The sequence below is a fragment of the Mobula birostris genome, chromosome 6 (genome assembly GCF_030028105.1).
Source record: "Mobula birostris isolate sMobBir1 chromosome 6, sMobBir1.hap1, whole genome shotgun sequence".
Lineage (NCBI taxonomy): Eukaryota > Metazoa > Chordata > Chondrichthyes > Myliobatiformes > Myliobatidae > Mobula > Mobula birostris.
The window spans coordinates 130,581,682-130,603,567 of record NC_092375.1 but is presented as its reverse complement, the minus strand read 5'-3'; the positions used below and the strand labels follow the sequence as shown (position 1 = coordinate 130,603,567).

Sequence of the window (21,886 nt, the reverse complement as noted above, 5' to 3'; positions counted from 1 at the left end):
CTGCCATCCAATTCCTAAACGGACATTGATCCCGTGAACACTTTAACATATATTATTTCAGTTTTTGCATGATTTTTAATCTATTCATTATACGTGTACTGCAATTTATTTATTATAATTTTAATTTTTTTCTTTTTCTATATTATGTATTGCATTGAACTTCTGCTGTTAAGTTAACAAATTTCATGGCACGTGCCAGTGATAATAAACCTGACTCTGATTCATTTCAACAACTTATTTGACTATGCTTGCTCCCACCCTCCTCCTCCAAGGTCTTGATGCCATTCTTTCCATTTCTTTTGCTGTTGCATTAGTTCTGATAATCGAACTGTCCACAACAGCACTTGTAAAATTCCTCCCTTATTCCTACCCATGGCTTCCATTCTACTACAATGGATGGAGCTCTTAATCACATCTCTAATTTTCAAACTTCTGAGCTCACTCCCTTCTCCTCTTACCTAAAAATTCCTTATTCTCACTTTCCACCTTAACAGACTCCATAATTACTGATACCTTCAGAAGAGCTTCACAGCTAGACACAATTTTTCTTCCCCTTTTTGTATTGCAAAGGGACCATTTCCTCTGATTTTCCATCTCCATCAACCACTCCCTTTCCTGGAGCTTGTTCCCATGCAAAAACTGATGCACTGTCTTGACTTTTACCTCATAGTCTCCAACTGACCAGGCATCCAAAATGTCATTGCAAGTAAAGCAGTAGTTCATTTGCACTTTCTCCAAGTACAATATACTCTACTACATTATATACCAACATTGTAGGTTCCACTCCATTGGGAACACATTTTGGGTAACTGCATATTAAAATGAAGAACAGTACTATGAGCACATAACCAGTGGGAAGTCAGTTAAGTTAGCACAGGCCAACAGTTGAACTAATGGTTCTGCAGTACGCCAGGCCAAGTGCACAACTGTTGATCATCTGCATAGCTTTATATCAGTTTAATCCTTTTCTTCATTTAATACGGGGAAATTGCAAATGGAACTTCTAGTTGCTGATAAGAATGTATTTTTCTGTGACTGTTCTCCCAAGCAGTTTGCCCGTGCAACTGGGAATGACTTTGTATTTTTGGAAAACTAAATCTGACATAGTTGCAGAAAGTGATATCCAAGACTAACAAACGAGCATTTGTTTTGGCCTCAGTAGTCTCTTCAAAAGTGTGTAAGGTTTATGACAGTAACAAACTTTACAAGTATACTATGTTACTAAAAATAATCTGAATTATCACAGCAGTGAAAGCATTCAGAAACCACAATGGACTTACTGTTAGCCAAGCACTAGAGGCTGTCCCCAGTTAACGAATGAGTTCCATTTCACAGATGCTTGCAAGTCGATTTTGTCCATTAGTTAGAAAATACATTAAAACCACTCAAAATAGTAACTATACCCCCACAGTAATGCAACAAAAGGATTCAAAAGCACACAAGACTGATTAAAAAATACTAGAAGTGGAGAGAGGAAACTAATTTTGCCATTTGTTGGAACATATTGTATGTAAGTACACATGTTGGACTTTCAAATTTAATTATGAGAGCTCATTCATATGCAGGGGTATTCAAAAGCCAGGGCGACCTGTATCATGAAGAGTAATCAATGCTGTACCATAGCCAACTCCCTCGAACAGCAATACAATAACATAACCAATACAAATTGGTTGGAGGGAGAAGAAGATGGTGGCACGACGCAGCTTGCAGTGGCCACTCCGGTGAATGATATCTGTTATCTGTCAAGTAGGGTGCCATGCACAATCCTGATTTGATGGAGACAGATGTGAGAGCACTGAGGAACATCTGGTGAAACTTCTGAAGTGCCCGTTTCGCTGCTGCTGCTGCTGCTACTGTGTGATCCAGAATCTCTGGAGGGGAAGGCCTCGAGTCCTCGGCTTTGCTTGTTGCTCGGCGGCCAGGGCAGGGTTGAAGCGCTCGGCAGAGATGGTGCTCGGTGTCAGAGGCTCGAAGTTTTTGGACTGACTCAAGAGTCGGCTGCGGTCGGGATGCTTCCAATGCATCAGCAAGTTTGCGGTGCTTCCGTCTGCCTGAGTTGATGGGGCTATCGGGACTTGAGACTTTTTTTTACCGTGCCCATGGTCTGCTCTTTATCAAGTTACAGTATTGCTTTGCACTGTTGTAACTATATGTTATAATTATGTGGTTTTGTCAGTTTTAGTCTTGGTTTGCCCTGTGTTTCTGTGATATCTTTCTGGAGGAACATTGTATCATTTTTTAATGCATGCATTTCTAAATGACAATAAATGAGGACTGAGTGTCCTCATTATCTAAAAAAAAATAATAATAATGACCATTTCCCTCCATTGTATATTGAATGCAAAGTCTTTCCATTTCAGCCTTACTGGTCATCTACAAGAATTCACAGCTTCCTTTATGGCAGATAGAACTCTAAATGGAGAGGTAAAAGTTAATGGTTTTCTGATGGGGTCGAGGGAGAAATGAACATGCAATAAATTATAGTAATCTAAGAATGATGAGGAACATGAGATTCAAGCACATTTTCAGATTCCTGAAAGTTGCAGGACTTGTCCACCCACCATAGTCATGGATCTTTCCATTCTTGAGTTCAATGCAAAGGTCATAATCTGGTCAAGATTCCAAACTGTGCACAGCCCTCCCTCCAGCAGAGGGGTTGACCAAAAGCTCTTACATGGTCTCAGATATTGTGGACTTCAGAAAGAGTAAGGTGAAGGAACAGACACCAGTCCTCAGAGAGGGATCAGAAATGGAGAGAGTGAACAATTTCAAGTTTCTGGGTGTCAATACCTCTTAAGACCTAACCTGGACCCAACATATTGATGCAGCTATAAAGAAGACAAAACAGCAGCTATAGTTCATGAGGAGTTTGAGGAAATTTGATATGTCACCAAAAACACTCACAAATTTCAACAGATGTAAGGTGGAAAGCATTCTAACTGGCTGCATCAGTGTCTGGTATGGGGTGGGGCGGGGTAGGGTGGGTGGGGCTACTGCCCAGAATCGATCTAAGCTCTGCAGTTGTAAAATTAGCCAGCTCCATCATGGACACTAGTCTACACAGTATTCAGGTCATCTTCAAAGAGCAGTGCCTCAGAAAGGTGATGTCCATCATTAAGGACCTCCATCACAGGACATGCCCTCTTCTCATTGCTACCATGAAGGAAGGAGGTACAGAAGCCTGAATTATATATACTGTAATTCACAGTTTTCTTTATTATCATGTATTGCACTGTACTGCTGCCGCAAAGTGAACATATTTCATGACACATGCTGGTGATATTAAACCTGATTCTGATAGTTTTAGGGCAGAGCCCATGTGATCACATGGAAACGTGCAAACTTCACTAAGATAAGAATGGAGGACAAGAGTGAATCCAGTTCAAGTTCTGCAAGCTGTTGCCTCTATGTTGCTCTTTCAGTTATATATGACAAATCTCTGTTGACTGAACCATAAAAAAAATTAGAGGAGACAATGCTAGAATGATATAGCCTGCTAATTGTATTATAGCTACCATCTTGTAGGTGGGGGAGGAATTTATCTGCCACCTGCCCTTGAAAACACTGGAGCCCCTCCAACATGACACATTGTAGATCGTCATGTGGAACTGCTTTCCAAAATGATAAAGTTCTGCTATTTTCATTTTTGATGCAAAGCTCATCGTGAAACTCCTCTTCAACCCTACAATGACTTGCTGCTCTAATATTCTTATACACAGGATGATTAAAATCCTAGCCTAGCCTTGTATATTTCCCTTAACCCACCATCAACTGATAGCTGCACATTTGCTCACATAGGCCCTAAACACCTCATTTCCCGAGTTCCTCTTGGCAAAAACATAACTCTTCTTTATATAACTATGAAGGCTCTCAGTCATCCAGGTCATTGTATATCAAGCAGTAATAAGTCAAGGCAACTGGATTGTGTTGTCTAGATGATTCACAGTGAGTAGTTTTCCAGCTTATAAACTCTGAGAGTTGTTTAAAGGTACAGCAATAGAGGCTTCTTCTCAACAACACAGCAAGTCCAGTGCCTTGATTTACTACTGCTTGATGTAATTCTTCTTTATGTGCACTAAATCTTTTCATGCGAAGTTGTGAAATTGTGTTTGGTTAAGCACCTGTGAAACAATCGAGTGGTTTTATTTTAAAGGTGCTTAAAGTGAGTAGGATGTTGAGAAGCTTTCAGATCTGGCACTTTAGCTAATATTAGAAACGGAAGACAAAACATTTTTTTAAAACAGGAAACAAGTTACATTGCCAGTTTCCTCTTCTGAGAGATTTTAGTACTGCCTTCACATTAAAAATCTATTGACAGCAGCATTTATTTATAAATTTAGACTAATTTGTTGAAAAAAATAGTACCAAGTGACATATAAGTAAATCCATTCTAAAGTCAAGAATGGTTACTGTTCTTGTGTATTTTCACTGTTCTCAGATATGAGAGGCCATGGTAGTGTAACAGTTAGTGCAACACTGTTACAGTGCAGCATTAGAGTTCAAAGTTCAACTTGGACACCATCTATAAGAAGTTTATACGTCCTTCTTGTGAGCGTGTGGTTTTTCTTTGGGTGTTCTCTTTTCCTCTCACATTCCAAAAATATTAATTGGTTAGTAGGTTAACTGATCATTGTAAATTGTCCTAAGATTAGACTAGGGTTGAATAGGTGGGTTTCTGGGTAGTGTGTTTTGTTGGTCTGGAAGGGCGTGCTCCACACTATATCACTAAATAAAATACAGTAAATATTTGGGAATTAATCTTTCTCCAGGCTCTGCTTCCCCTCATCCTCTGGTGGACAAGCTTTGGTATTGTACAGCCAACTGTGAAAATACCATGGAAGTTTTAAAGCAGTGTAGGTACCTCGATGGTAGCAGAAGTGTAAAATTTAAAAGAAACAGGAATTCCCAGAAAACTCAAATTCTTGCCAAAGCCAAGCTCCTTCTCTATATAGTTTATTGATGCCAAAATAACATCCAGCTGTTTGGTTATTGAAAAGTTGTTTTTTTAAAGAATTCATGTCTTTAAAATGAAAATCTCTTTACAATATCTCCTACGGAACCTTTTGAGAATTCTTGGGATAATACTCATTTGCTTTTTCCAGGGTAAACTGAACTAAAACACGATTAAACTAAATTTCTGTGCCTTCATATTGAGATGCTACCATAGCTGCCTCTGAACATCTTATTGATCTTAAGTGAAATAGCTTTCATGCAGTCATATCTCAAATTGTCACCTGTTGAGCACCACCATTCATGATTTGGCCTTGAAATAACTTTTATTTAGGAACAGTTGTATTTGCCTGCTGCATAATTGAAAGAATATTGCTGGTCACAGAAGAGGCAATTATTCAATGCTTTCATCTTTAATTCTATTCCCACCCAGTATGGGGAGGGTGAAGGACTCTTTAATCTTGCCGTTCTTAGTCTTCGAATTTTGGACTCTCAAACACTCCTGGATTTAATTGCAACATCACTGGCTGACAAGTAATTGGTCGGCAAGTCTCTAAGCCACGGATTCCTTCTTTGCTACATTTCCACCTTCCTTCAAAACACTCCAGATTTTAACACTTTTAACCAAGCATCTCTGACAACTTTGCTTTAAAAATTAGGTAACACTTCTGTGAAGTGTCTTTGGATGTTTTTATTTGGTTAAAGATGGTATATCAATGTAAGCTGTGGTCAATAATGAACAGTGAATTTTCAGAATGCTAAAAATTACTATTTAGACTGTTTTTCGTCAGAGTTGTCCACCTGACATGCTTCATACCTTTTTCTTTATCTTCTCTCTCTCATATCAACCATGAATCTTGGTTACAACTCCCCTGCCTTTCTCCCTTGTGTGAATATGCCCAGAAAAGCTCACTGGAAGTCATTATTTCTTTATAATTTTCCCATCTATATTTGTTCCACTTTACCCTGCATGTTTCCTTGTCAATCCATTAGTTTGCCCTCCTTCAATTTAAAGTGGCTCCCTGTTTCTCCATTATTAATCCGACTATTATCCAATGCTTATTGCTTCCAATATATTATCTTAATTGGCCCACTTCTTACCCAGCACTGGACCAAAGTGTCCTCTGTACTATGTCGAAAGCGACCTGATCAAGGAATCCTTCTAAATATATTTCACAAACTCCTCCTCCCTATCACTATAATCAATCAACATTGGTGTAATTTAAATTCTTAACATTACCATTATACTCAAAGGAATGCTGAAGAACCTGAAAACTTCAAATGTAAGGGACTATAATCCCTTCTGGAATCAGGGACAGTGATGATAAACAAAGCAAAGATAGCTGAACAAAATGCAGTGTTCCAAAGCACACGAAGGCTTCCTTGCAAGTCAGTAACCAAGTAATCAAACTAGAGGGGAACACACACAAAATTCTGGAGAAACTTAGCAGACCAGGCAGCATCTATGGAAATGAGTAAACAGTCAATGTTTCAGGCCGAGACTCTTCAGCAGTCCTGATGAAACATTTCCGCCCAAAACATCAACTGTTTACTTTTTTCCATAGTTGCCTCCTGGCCTGCTGAGTTCCTCCAGCATTTTGTGTGTGTTGCTTGGATCTCCAGCATCTGCGGATTATCTCGTTTTCAAACTAGAGGGGAGATGAGTTTTTAAAAAATATATACAATCTGAAATTATGAAAATTTAGAGTGCAAGAGAGTTTAATGGTATTTGCAATAAAAATAATCCATCTGGACTACAGGCAAAAAGCTGAAAAGTGAAACCAAGAGGATAAGTTTCAGTGGTGACACAGGTATGGGTGAATTAGCCACCCTCTGTGCTGTGCAATATGATAATCCTCTTCCAAGGAAAAGCTAATAATTGTTCACCAAACTCATTATTATTTATTCTGATTTTACTCATCCCCCATCGCCACTACTGATTTTCTGTCTCTCAAGTCCCTGATTAAGCAAACTTGGACTTTCAAATACCCAATGTTGTGGTAAAGTGAGATAACATTGCTCGAGCTGTTCAGTATTTCTAGCCCTTTGTTTTATTTTAATTTCCTGTCCATACAGACTTCTACTCTTGAGTAAGATTAACTTTTACCTTCTGATATGTAACAGTTTACTTTTTAGCTGCAGGTGTCCAAAGTTCCTTTTGTTTTATTTTGACAATTAATAATGCTGTTTGAACTCTGGAATCAAAAATCATATACTGTAATGAGAAGTTAAAGAGGGGCTTTAGGAGAGTTAAACCAACTTGGAATTCTACAGGATAGTACATTTCAAATACAGATCTCCAGCCCAGAATAGCTATTACAAATTCAGAAACAAGCAAGATACAGTGGCATGCAAAAGCTTGGGCACCCCAGTCAAAATTTCTGTTACTGTGAATAGCTAAGTGAGTAAAAAAATGACCTGATTTCCAAAAGGTATAAAGTTAAAGATGACACATTTCTTTAATATTTTAAGCAAGATTACTTTTTTATTTCTTTTTTATTTGCAGTTTCAAAATAACAAAAAGGGAAAAGGGCCCGAAGCAAAAGTTTGGGTACCCTGCATGGTCAGTACTTAGTAACACCCCTTTTGGCAAGTACCACAGCTTGTAAACGCTTTCTGTAGCCAGCTAAGAGTCTTTCAATTCTTGTTTGGGGGATTTTTGCCCATTCTTCCTTGCAAAAGGCTTCTAATTCTGTGAGATTTTTGGGCCATCTTGCATGCACTACTCTTTTGTTGTCTATCCACAGATTTTCGATGATGTTTAGGTCCAGGGACTGTGAGGGCCATGGCAAAACCTTCAGCTTGTGCCTCTTGAGGTCGTCCATTGTGGATTTTGAGGTGTGTTTAGGATCACTATCCAGTTGTAGAAGCCATCTTCTTTTCATCTTCAGCTTTTTTACAGATGGTGTGATGTTTGTTTCCAGGATTTGCTGGTATTTAATTGAATTCATTCTTCCCTCTACCAGTGAAATGTTCCCCGTGCCACCGGCTGCAACACAAACCCAAAGCACAATCGATCCACCCTCATGCCTAACAGTTGGAGAGGTGTTCTTTTCATGAAATTCTGTACCCTTTTTTCTCCAAACATACCTTTGCTCATTATGGCCAAAAAGTTCTATTTTAACTTCATCAGTCCACAGGACTTGTTTCCAAAATGCATCAGGCTTGTTTAGATGCTCCTTTGCAAACTTCTGACGCTGAATTTTGTGGTGAGGACGCAGGAAAGGTTTTTTTCTGATGACTCTTCCATGAAGGTCATATTTGTGCAGGTGTCACTGCACAGTAGAACAGTGCACCGCCACTCCAGAGTCTGTTAAATTTTCCTGAAGGTCTTTTGCAGTCAAACGGGGGTTTTGATTTGCCTTTCTAGCAAACCTACGACCAGTTCTCTTGGAAAGTTTTCTTGGTCTTCCAGACCTCAACTTGACCTCCACCGTTCCTGTTAACTGCCATTTCTTAATTACATTATGAACTGAGGAAACGGCTACCTGAAATGCTTTGCTATCTTCTTACAGCCTTCTCCTGCTTTGTGGTTATCATTTATTTTAATTTTCAGAGTGCTAGGCAGCTGCTTAGAGGAGCCCATGGCTGCTGGTTGTTGGAACAAGGTTTGAGGAGGGTGGTATTTATAAAGCTTTGAAATTTGCACCACCTGGCCTTTCCTAACAATGACTGTGAACAAGCCAGAGCCCTAACAAGCTAATTAAGGTCTGAGACCTTGGTAAAAGTTGTCTGTGAGCTCAAATCTCTTGGGGTGCCCAAACTTTTGCATAGCGCTCCTTTCCTTTTTCCCCCCCCCCACTCTAAAATTGAACAAAAGTAATACACTGATCTTGCTTAAAATGTTGAAAAGAATGTTTCATCTTTAACTTCATGACTTTTGGAGATCTGTTCATCTTCTACTCACTTAACTATTCACAGTAACAGAAATTTTGACCGGGGTGCCCAAACTTTTGCATGCCACTGTAGTTTTGAAAGGTCAATTTCCTTTATATATTAGTTTTTCCCCCATTTTTAAAGAATTATTTTTGGAAATGGATTTAAAAGGATCATACAGCAAAGTCAGAAGGCATTTGGCTTCTGATGCCTGACAGCTCTTCAAAGTGCCATCCAATTAATGCCAAACCTGGGTCCTTTACCTTTCTAAAATTTATTTAATTCCCTTTTCAAAGTTCTTGTTAAATTTGCTTCTACAGCCCTATTTAAGAAACACACTAGAGATAATAACTGACTGTGTAAAAGTGATATTGTTGGAGGTGTAACAGTCTGCAATGATGACCCATTTCCAGAAACATACTCATTTCAACTCTCATCTCAATTTATCTACTGCTGGAATACCAAGATTTTGCTATTTCCAGATTTACAGATTCCAATACACACCTGGCCACTTTCTTCCTATACATAAACCTTGAGCTCTGCTTATCTATTTCTACCATAAATCCCTTTGCACTGGTCAACCCTAGACTCACTGACCGCCACTTTCAACAACTCTTTTTAAGATTCTGATTTTTGGTTATAGATTCTTACAGGGGTAAACTCCATTCCACCTCCAATTTCTCCAATCCTATAAACCATAGGTGGTCATAGCTTTTCTCCATGGATACCCTCTCATACATCCCCAGTTTGAATGGTTCCTTTTTGGTGGCTTAACCAGGATCGTAAGCCCTGAAATTCCATTCCTATATCACTTTCTCTTTTATAAGGAAGGAAGGGCACGTGGCCAAGTGGTTAAGGCTTTCGTCTAGTTATCTCAAGGTCGCTAGTTTGAGCCTCAGCTGTGGCAGCGTGTTTGTGCCCTTGAGCAAGGCACTTAATCACCCATTGCTCTAGTCTGTGCGAGGTGTGGCGCCCCACACAGACTTCCAATCTGCACCTTGTAAGGCATGAAAATGCCCGACACAGGCCTCTCATGGTCTGAGTCGATGTTCCTCTCTTCTGAGATTCATCTTAAAATGTTTGTTTATGCTTTTGTCCATCTATCTAGATATCTACTAACTGGCTGTATTATTCCACTTGGTCTCTGAATTCTATTTTTAACAGTTAATATTGTTAAAAAATAAACCATCATATTTAAATGCAATGCTGACACTACCATTCAGTGAGATTAAATCAAGGCACCAGAATTCAGTGTTCTATTCCAAGAGGATCATCCTGACTAATATGATCTATGATTAAACTCAAAATAAATATCAAGTTATTATCATACTGCTGTTGTAACTAATTTGAGCTTTAGCTGCTATATTGCTTAAACTACAACATGACTGTATTTTAAAAGTAGTTAATTAACACTTAAGTGACTTGGCCTGAGATGACAGTCTCTTACTCTGATTTAGATAAGCCGCTGATACAAGATGAAGATCAATTTTTGTGCTTGGCTTTGTTGGAGTGATTAGTATGTTAACTAAAATACACTGTTATAAACTTTGACTCGGTATGTGCATGGGAGAAAGGGAGGAAAAGGGGGCAGAGGAGGCAGGTTGTTATGATGCAGAAATTAGGTTCAATGGAGCCACTGAGTCATGGATCTGCACCAATAAATTTTAAAGAACGTTCAATACTTCACACCAGCTAGTGTTAAAGACGGCAAAGGTAATTGCTCACTCATGGACTAGCTTCTGAGAAGAGATTAAGAAGTTCCTTGTGTGAGGTATTGAGTTTAATATGCACTATTCCAAACCTGTTAAGAAGATAACCCCCAACCATGTCTTCTTGACATTACTCTGTCTCTTCACTTCTTTCTCTATCACTGAATTGCTCCAAAATGTATCGGCTGTATTTCAGCAACTAATATTTTCAGAATGCTGTGAATTCAGGAGATCCAAGAGAAAATGATGAGCTAAGAATGAAAAATAGTATGCAGCAGTGCCACTTTCAGATGATAAATGAAATCAATACATTTGTTACCCTCTTAAAGATGCATTTCCAATATCCTGTCAATACACACCCATCAAGATCAATGCCCAAACTTAAACGTTTTGCAGAAGTTAGTCAGAAGCGACTTCTTCAGCTCCATGGTTCCGTCTTTATTCTTGAATCTTAAGGTCATGTGCTAACGTCCCACTACATAACACACACACTAAACTGACACTTCATTGCCATACTGTTATAATACTTTGTTGCCAGATATAATTTCTTTCAACTAACGTATTAAACAGAGGTTCAATCAGGATAGGAAATAAAAGATGCCATAGCATTATTTGAAAAGGGATTTTTCACTAAGGAACTCATCCCTTTATCTATAGTACCAATATAATTTATCTGGTCATTATCATTTTTCAGCAGGTTGGCTACAAAATTTTTCATGTAAAACAATGATTATACTTCAGCACAGTACTTCATTTACTGCATAAAGCACTTAGGTCATTGCCCAAAGGACATGATATTATATACATGCATGCTTAATCTTTTATCTTTTTCCCTTTGCAATTTTCTTTTGGAACAGTTTAAATATTCTACACTAAAGTAGTTTGAACATTTCCAAGTCATGTAGTGGGCAACAGTAAACCTAACTATACCAAGACTGACTGCTCAGTGTTAAGTTTATGGTGGACTTTGTCCTTAGTCAAAGCTACTCCTTTTTACATGGCAGAATTGCATAATTAGAACATGCTAACATCATGCCCAGTAGCAAGACATTGATGAACTGCTTATGACAAAGATATCATGCCCGCTCAGAACACTTAATTTTGTATGGACTGCTGCACAAGTCTTTTCATTCAATACTCTGCATTGCATGGTTTATCCCATTTGTACATCACTTTCAGGAGAAAAACCAGACAGAGGTCCATGAGCCAGTCTGCAGAGTGTCAGAAGTGGAGCGGGGTAGTAACTTTAAATTCCCAGGTGTTATGATTTTAGAGGACCTGTCCTGGACCCAGCACGTAAGTGTAATTGTGAAGAAGGCACGGCAGCACCTCTACTTCCTTAGGCGTCTACGGAGATTCGGCATGACATCTAAAAAGTTGACAAAGTTCTATATATGTGTAGTAGGGAGTATATTGACTGGCTGCATCACAGTCTAGTATGGAAACACCAATGCCTTTGAACCGAAAATCCTCCAGAAGATCGTTGATTTGGCCCAGTACATCATGGGTAAAGCCCTCCCAACTATTGAACACATTCACATGAAACGCTGTCGTCAGAAAGCAGCATCCATCATCAGAGACACCCCCCCCCCCCCCCCACCTCATACTCTCTTCTCACTGCTGCCATTAGGTACTAGAGCCTCAGGGCTCGCACCACCACGTTCAAGAACAGTTACTACCCCACAACCCCTCCTTGAAATGTTCCTACAACCAATGATCTCACCCTAAGGACTCTTTATCTCATTGTCTTATGTTCTCTTTATTTATTGCTATTTATTTATAGTTGTATTTGCACAGTTTGTTGTCTCCTGCACTCTGGTTGATCTTCCATTGATCCTGTTACAGTTACTATTCTATAGATTTGCTGACTATGCCCACAGGAAAATCAATCTCAGGGTTGTATATGGTGACATATAAGTACAGTATTTTGATAATAAAATTCTACTTTGAACTTTGAACCTTTAAAAAGGAATATTTGAAGAAGCACGTCGCTCTTTTAAAACTTGCACTGGACTAATTTATTTTACTGAGTGGGGAAAAGATGCTGAATCTTAGATTAACAGAACAGCATTGCTCTCCATACAGAGTGCGTCCACGGATTTGCATATGTCCTTGGTCTAATTTTAGTTTCCTTTTCCCTTGCAGAATTCACACTGCTTATAGAAATATATATACAGTATAAAAATGTAAAGTGTTACTAATACAGTGCAAAGGCATTCAACAAGGTGACCAGTTTTACAATAATTATACTTTCCCACCCTGCTCAAAATAAACAGCTCATTCCACCCACATCACCATGGGTATTGCTTTACAGTATTAATTGGTTTTATGGTTTGATCCATCACATACTTCTTCACTGAATGATAAATACAAAACTAGCATTCCTTCTAGCCTCACCTTCCTTTGGCCATAAGTTCAGTCAGTTCAATTTCATTGACAGAAAAATCTGGCTTGATCACAACACCATTTAAAGAGAAAGAGAAAAGAAGAGAAATATCTATAATAGATACATAATGCAAACCAACAACTCTTAAAATCCTTACTAAGTTTTAAAAATAAAAGTAGACTAATTGAAACGGCAGGTAAGCAAAGCAGTTAAGGCGCTTGACATTCACTACTCTCTGGTTAAAAAGGAGTTTCAGCCTCAGCGTGGGCTTACCAAATTGTTTGATGTGGTTTTATACTGTTGCTGGGCTGCAATCAAGTATTCTACAAGCGGCACAGTTGAGTAAGGGACAGTATAGTCATCTGTTCTGCCTCAAAAGTGTGCATCTTGAATAACATTGGCCTGCAGGTGCTTCAAAGACAAGGCCATGGCTGAAGATGCAAGATAATACTTTGCCTGAAGGTATGATTGCAAAACACTGTGCTCAGATCAACAAGGAGAAGGAAAATATAAAGTGGTATGGTCGGGTAAATTATCACACTAAACTAAAATTTTGCTTGTGTTTTTTTTCCTGGTCACACTAGACAATAATTTTTTGTACCAATAAGTTAGTCTTTATATAAAATTGTTCATGTGGAAAAAAAAAACCAATTGTCCAAACCAGGCTCCAGGTTGTTTTGAGTTCCGAACAAGATAGATTAGACCAGGTTGATCCTGCGATCCAATACGCGATTCCTGGTGCATGGGCATGCAGCTGCCTGAACTGCATCCATGCAGTTTTGCTTTTTTTCCTCCCGTGCAGGAGAGAAATTAGAAAAGGTAGCAGAGTCGCCCAGCTCATGCCTATAGTCTTTTGGGGCAAGTCCGTTTCTCAGTCACAAGAATGACAGGGGCGTGCTAGTCAGATTTATGGCAGTACAGGTCCTTGAGTGCCTTGAGTTCTTCAATAAGCGTCTTGTTCTGATTTTCCAGCACAGCAACCCGGTTTTCCAAACATTTCACATACTCCTTTTTCTTACGACGACACTCCCTTGCTGCTTCCCTGAAATGGGGAAAGCGAAAATATTAGAAGATGCCATCAGTCCTCACAAGCAACTCCTTTATCCCACCTTAAAGCAAAGATGCATGCTGTCACAACTCCTGCATCCAATACTCTCTCCCAACACCTCTATCCAAAAGTTCTCTATCTTCTTTCAACTCTGGTTTCTTGTACATTTCAATCAACCATTACTGCCAGGCCTTCACCTCTAATTTCACTCCTTAATTATCAACCTCATCATTTCCTTTCAACTCTTCCACAAAATCTGTAATTTTCACCCAAATTGCTCATAACCTTGTGTGGCTAATATGGATTATTGTTAAAATACTTTTCCTGTGAAATGTCTTGGGAAATCTTGAACCACATGGCTGTTTAGTTAGAATGTGTTTAATGGCCATCTATATTTTTATCCATACCTGAATGAAACACCCTTTTAACCCAAGAAATGCAGATTTACCACTTGGCAAATCGAAGGCTATACAGAGAATTGGCGGTGGGGGAGGGGGAAGCTACTTCTGCATCATTCTTTTTCTTCCCAAGGTTTAAAGAAAGCAGCAAACCCTGATGAGTAAACTCAACATCAATGGCAAATTGTCGGTATCATGTCAATGATTAGCATCATCGAAAAAACATTCTGAGTGTCAGCATAAAATCATTTAGAAAGGCACAGTTTCAACAAGGATGACCAGCATGGCTTTGATATGGGTTAAAACGAATCAGTAAGTGCAATGTATTTGATGTTACCACACATGGATTACAAAAGGAACTTCTTAATTATCCAAATGCTAAAATGATCAGAAAAGTAAATGTGAATGAAATCCAATACAAAACTGACTTAATACCAGAAAGTCATGTGGTCAACAGTAGTTGCACTGATTAAAAAACAGTATACAATACTAGATCTTTTAACTTACATTGTAGATCACTGATGATCTGGACATAAAAAATTGCATTTAAATTTGAAGATGGGGTGGCACAGCTAACAAGGATGATGTCTTACTTCATCATCTACCTGGATTCAATCATGACTTAAGGGTCTGTCTGTATGAGATCTGCATGTTCTCTCTGTGATAGCACACAATTTCTCCAGTTGTCCTGGTTTCCTCCCATATTTCAGGGACTTGTTAATGGGCCAGTGTTAATTGTCCTCACTGCATAGCTGTGTGAAGAATCTGCTGGGAGTTGGTGGGAATCTGGACAGAATAAAAGCATGATTACTGCAGGATTAGCACAAATGGGTATGTGACAATGGTTGCAGATTCAGTGACTGAAGGATCCATTTCCGTGCTGTTTTGACTATGATATAAAATTGACGGTGTTGTGGAAAAGGAGGAGATCTTGGAATGCATGTTTGCAGATTTGTGTGGGCAGAAAGACAGGTGAATATGGTACTTACAGAAACGTAGTCTTTTTTTTGCTTTTTTTCTGACTGATGAATAGAATGTAAAAGTGGAAGTGATGAAGGAACTTCCGACAACATTAAAGATTGTGTGCTTGTTTATTTATTGAGATACAATGTGGATAGGCATTGCTGCCCAGCAACACCTTGATTTAACCCACGGGACAATTTATGGACAATTTACAATGACCAATTAACCAACCAGTACATCTTTGGGCTGTGCAAGGAAACCACAGGGAGAATGTGCAAACTTCTTATAAGCAGCAGCAGGAATTGAACCTGGGTCGCCTGTGCTGTAAAACACTGTGCTAACCACTATGCTACCGTGCCACCCTATACTGGTCATGGATCACAATAAAAGAGTACAGGGGGTGGCATAGCAGCAAACATAACACTGTTACAGCACCAGCAACCTGGGTTCAATTCCCACCGCTGTCTATAAGGAGTCTGTATGTTCTCCAAGTGGGTTTCCTCTGGGTGCGCCAGTTTCCTCCCACATTCCAAAGAAGTATAGATTAGTAGGTTAATTAGTCACATGGGTGTAATTGGGCACCGTGGACTCATGGGGTTAGGAGAGCCCATTACTGTGCTGTATCTCTAAATGAGTCAGAGGAGATCTACAAGAGTATTAACTGGCTGGAGCATTTGAGTTAGAAGAATTTGTCTAGGCAAGGCTGTTTTATTTAGAATAACAGCAGCCATGGGGAAATTTAATTGGGATATATACAATTATTTGTGGTCAAGATAGATTCAAAAGGAAGGACCCTTCCATATTGAAATATTTCCTTAAAATATAATAAGATGTTCATCCCATCAAGTCAATGGCAGATCTCAGAGCATATCCCATTACCTATAAATTGATCCCATAATCTATATTCTCTCCACATTCCCACAAATACACTAGCCACCTACACTAAGGGCAATTTACACTGGTCAATTATCAATCAGCACATCTTTCAAATGTGGAAAGAAATCAGACCACATGGGGGAAAGCCCAAATAATTGCAAAGGCTTTTGGTCAAGACGGTGCCCAGATGCAACATCTCTTGAGGTAGAGGCTCAAATTTCATAATTTTTTAGAGATGATTTTCAGAGCACTGCAGGGAGTGAGGGATCAGGTTCAGGCTTATTTTCATCTGATTGTACATATATACTGTACAACCAAATGAAACAATGTTCCTCTGGACCATGTTGTACCCAACAAAACATGTATCTCACACTACACGTAAACAAAATTATTCCTCGACTTCTTAACTGGAAGACTACAATCTGTGCGGATTGGTGATAACATCTCCTCCTCGCTGACGATCAACACTGGTGCACCGTAGGGGTGTGTGCTTCACCCACTGCTCTACTCTCTATATACCCATGACGGTGTGGCTAGGCATAACTCAAATGCTATCTATAAATTTGCTGATGATACAACCATTGTTGGTAGAATCTCAGTTGGTGACGAGAGGGCCTACAGGAGCCAACTAGTAGAGTGGTGTCACAGCAACAACCTGGTACTCAACATCAGTAAGACAAAAGAGCCGATTGTGGACTTCAGGAAGGGCAAGACAATAGGAAGACATACCAATCCTCATAGAGGGATCAGAAGTGGAGAGAGGGAGCAGTTTCAAGTTCCTGGGTGTCAAGATGTCTGAGGATCTAACCTGGTCCCAACATATTGATGCAGTTATAAAGAAGGCAAGACAGCGACTGTACTTCATTCGGAGTTTGAAGAGATTTGGTATGTCAACAAATACACTCAAATAGACTCACTGTCTGGTATGGAGGGGCTACTGCACAGGACCGAAAGAAGCTGCAGAAGGTTGTAAATCTAGTCAGCTCCATCTTGGGTACTAACCTACAGAGTACCCACGACATCTTCAGGGAGTGGTGTCTCAGAAATGCAGCTTCCATTATTAAGGAACCCCAGCAACCAGGGCATGCCCTTTTTTCACTGTTACCATCAGATAGGAGGTACAGAAGCCTGAAGACACATACTCAGTGATTCAGGAACAGCTTCTTCCCCTCTGCCATCCGATTCCTAACCTTCGGACACCACCTCACTTTTTAAATATACTGTATATTATTTGTTTTTGCACAATTTTAGGTATACTGCAATTTTTTTTTCTATATTATGTATTGCATTGAACTGCTGCTGCTAAGTTAACAAATTTCACGACACACGCTGGTGATAATAAACCTGATTCTGATTCAAAATGCATGTGAAGTATGTAGCACAGGTAAGCAGTACAGTAAACATCTCGTTGTCCAAGTGACGAGACTTTGGTGGTGGCGAGGTATTCACTTGTCTCACAGCCTGAGGGAAGAAGCTTTACCCAGTCTGGCAGTCCTAGTCCTGATGCTTCTGTATCTCCTTCCTGATGGTAGTGGGTCAAAGAGATTGTGGGATGGGTGGTAGGGATCCTCAACAATGCTTTGGGCATTTTGTCTGCAAAAGTCCAGGTAAATGTCACAAATGGCGGGGGAAGGAGACCTTGGCGTTCCTCTTGTTGGTTTTTGCTATATTCTGGAGGGTCTAGCAGTCCAACACCCTGCAGACTGTGGATATGCTATGTTGGCGCCAGAATGTGTTGTGACACCAGTGGGCTGCCCTCAGTTTCTGTTGTTGTTCACGCAAATGAGCATTTCACTGCATATGTGATAAATAAATAAATATCAATCTCAGGAAATACAAGCTCAACACACACACCAGTAGATCAGGACTGAACTTGGGTCACTGGAATTGGGATGCCAGAGGTATGTTTTTTTTTACAGTAGTGGGTGAGTGGAACACGTTGCCAGTGGTTGTGAAAGAGGCTGATACATTAGGGTAATTTAAGAGACACTTAGATAGGTACACCAATAAAAGAAAAATGGAGGACTATATGGGAGGGAAGTACCAGACTGATCTTGCAGTACGTTAAAAGGTCGGCACAACGTCATGGATCAAAGGATCTATACCGTTCTATGTTCTAAAACTACCTGTTTTTCATGAGGCGGATTTCTCGTTTGCGAGTGGTTTCCTCAGCGTTCTGTGGCTGATTCTGAAGTACAGGGGATGATGCCATTACCATTCCTGGACCAGTAGTGGAGTTTGGAGTGGTACGGATTTGATAGGTCTGGACATCTCCAGTGGCACCTGAGAGAAAATATGGAAAAAAGGCAAGAAATAAAATATCAATTTTGCCATTTGAACTCATTAAGGAATTATCTTTGTCCATATAAACGTTCTGCAGAAATTAAATTATAACAAAATGTACTTGCTTAATTGTTTTAAATTAACTTTAATTTCGTCAACTTTGCTTAACCAGAAAATTGCAATCCTGCAAATAATTAAGCAGGATAGCCTTTTCATGCCACTTACTAATTGCAAACAGATTTCTTTAGATTTTAAAATTAAACACTGCAAAGCTACAAATATGTGCCAAGTGATGAAAGGTGAAATTTTCCTTGAATACTGAGTGCTTCATCTTCATTAATTTTAGTCGACACTGAAGTCTGTAATGAACTTGTTCATGTGGCATAAGTAGCATGTAGTACTAAAGGCAAGAACAGTAATCTTGGTCCTGAGACTAAATATTAATCCCATTAATTAACAGCACTTTCATGTTAAAGCACCATTAATAAATTTCGCGATGCAAGATAGATTTTCTTGTACTTTTAACCAACTTCACCATGCCAGCAACAAAATACTGCTATCACTACCCCATCTAGAGACTATGTTCCCATTGATATCTTACTCAAAGTTTATTTCTTCCCCATGATACACCTCCTGTGTTTTTAGTGCCCTCCCCACTATTACTGCCCTCTCATAAAGCACCCTGAAAACACTTCTCAGGGGTTTCACAAATGGCAGAACTTTGCCCCCACGCTAATCCATTTATATTTTCAAATGACCTTATTTATGAATATGGAGAATTACACTTTTTAAACTTCAGCTGAATCCATTATGTAAAAAGAAGCATGGGCTGCATTAATCTTATCTTTCACCCGTGAAGATTCAAGATTGTTTCTCATTTCCATTACACAAGCGTAAAGGAGAACAAAATAATTCTAACTCCAGATCTGATGCAGCACAAAAAACACAGCAAGATAAAGAACATAATAAAAAGTACAGAATAAATATAAATACAGTTGCAAGAAAAAGTTTGTGAACCTTTTGCAATTACCTGGTTTTCTGAATTAATTACTCATAAAATGTGGTCTGATCTTCATCGAAGTCAAACACAAACACAATCTGCCTAAACTAATAATGCACAAACAATTTGTTACACACCAGCAGCAATAGTTATGAAATTGAGTCGGGTTTTTGTAAATAAACAACAAAATTTATTAACCTCTACTCAAAAACACAGAAAAGTAAACAAACAACTAACTTAAACAGAAGTTAACAGTGTTATGTGTCTTTAGTTATCCAACAGTAGAATTTACAAGACAATTCTTAACAGATCTTACTCAAACACAGTCTTAAAGTGGTAGTTCAGAGTCCAAGTGATTTATGAAATCAGTGACAGGAGGGACTTCCTGAACCAGTGATGAAGAAGAGACGAAACTGCTGACGCAGATCCCAGCTGAGAAATGTCTTGTCTGAAGAGGTCACGAAGAATAAGATTTCTCACAGTAACTGATCTTTCGCCGAAGGTGGTCACTACACAACACCCAAGACCATGCAGGGATTAACCAAAAATGTGTGACACAGTACCCGTATGGACCATACCATATGTCAATCACAGAACGCCGTTGATATCTTGGGTTTGTACGAAGCTGGCAAATTCTTCACTCTTGCTCTCTCTCCTTCCACGATTACGTAACCACCAACTGTGACTCCCCAACAAAAACAACTACACAACAAACTGCGGTCTCCCCTTTAATACTGGTTGTAGCATGCCATCACATGACATCACCTCTCTATCACAACAATTACATAATGCCAATTATCACGAGACAATTACATCATGCTCACGAGATACTCACGGGACAGGTAACACCTCTCCTCAAGAAAAGAAAATTTTGATCTTTCAAGAGCAAAATTTTAACTACAATTTACAAACTAGACAAACGTATAAAGTTTATAAAATGCACAATACACATACAGTTATCATACAGTACTAATATAACATATGGCAGGAGTGTATACAAATATCAACATTCCACTCCATTAAAAAAAATTACATTGCAAGTTCAACATCTGGACAGACAGTCGGCACTTACATTACCTTTGCCTTTAACATGAGTTATTATGACATCATATTCTTGTAAAATCAAACTTTGTTGTTTAATTGGGGTTTGATTTGTCTTCCTAATAATTTTTCTTAACCAAGCCCAGACTTACAAAGTGATCAAGATAGGTCACAGGAGCATGGCCAAATTCACTTTAGCTAAGTTAATGGTAAGGTTGGCTTTTGAAAGCCTTTCAAACAGCTTTTCCACTGCAGAGATATGTGCTTCCCAAGTGTAATTTCCTGTGACTAAATCAATATAGGCATCTGTATGTTTTAACGCTTGAATTACAGAATTAATCATTCTCTGGAAGGTTCCTGGAGCATTCTTCATTCCAAATGGCAGAACATTGTATTCATATAACCCAGATGGCGTTACAAATGCAGAAATTTCTCCACCTTTATCCGTCAAGGGAACACACCAATATCCTTTTAACAGGTCGATCTTTGTAAGAAACTTAACTTTTCCAACCTTATCCACACAATCATCTACCCTAGGGATTGGATATGAATCAGTTTTGTTACAGCATTCTCCTTTCTGTAATCAGTACAAAATCGAATACTACCATGACACAAGATGAACTCCAATCTGAAGTAGAAGGTCTAATAATATCATTTTCTAACATATATTCTATTTCTTGTTCAGCAATTCTACATTTTTCCATGTCCATTCGATATGGATGTTGCTTTATGGGTTTGGCGTTTCCAACGTCTGCATCATGTGAGGCTACTGTGGTTCTTTTTGGAACGTCCGGAAATAAATCCCTAAATTTCATAATTAACAGCTTCATTTGCTGCTGCTGCTGTGGCTGTAGATGAGCCAATTTCTCATCAATATTTTCTAAAATTGTCAAATTTGTTAGTCTGGCGGAAATAATGTTCGGTTTAAAATAAGCCTCAGATGGATCAGCTACTAAGTTCCCAGGGAGATCAGACTCATTGTCATTGATGACAACAGTCATAGCAAAGGACTGTTTTTCATAATATGGTTTTATCATATTTACATGTCAAAGCTGCGTTGGCCTTCTTTGATCTGGTGTTTTAACCACATAGTCCACATTATTAACTTCAGATATAATCTCGTAAGGACCATGAAATTTAGCTTGCAAAGGGTTCGTTTGTACAGGGAAAAGAACCAACACCTTATCTCCCGGCTTAAACGACCTCGTTCTAGCTTCTTTGTCATACCAAGTTTTCATTCTTTCTTCAGCAGATTTTAAATTTTCCCTTGCTAAACTGCAAGCTTTTTTGCAATCTTTCCTTAAATTTCAAGACATAATCCAGCAGATTAGTAGTAATTCTTTATTAACGCACTGT

The 21,886-nt window shown here is 39.0% G+C and overlaps 1 protein-coding gene across 2 annotated transcripts in view; it reads right to left on the bottom strand.

The window, feature by feature from the left end:
• Window positions 1-12,162: 12,162 nt before the first annotated feature.
• Window positions 12,163-21,886, bottom strand: part of creb1b (cAMP responsive element binding protein 1b) — a 119,279-nt gene continuing 109,555 nt past the window's right edge. The window contains exons 6-7 of one of the 2 annotated variants that reach the window (XM_072261302.1): window positions 18,333-18,489; window positions 12,163-13,963 (exon numbers count right to left, since the gene is read on the bottom strand). In XM_072261302.1, the coding sequence (XP_072117403.1) occupies window positions 13,819-13,963; window positions 18,333-18,489 (302 nt within the window). In that variant the 3' untranslated portion in view covers window positions 12,163-13,818. The remainder of the gene's footprint in view (window positions 13,964-18,332; window positions 18,490-21,886) is intronic. The other variant, XM_072261301.1, reaches the window with a different exon arrangement.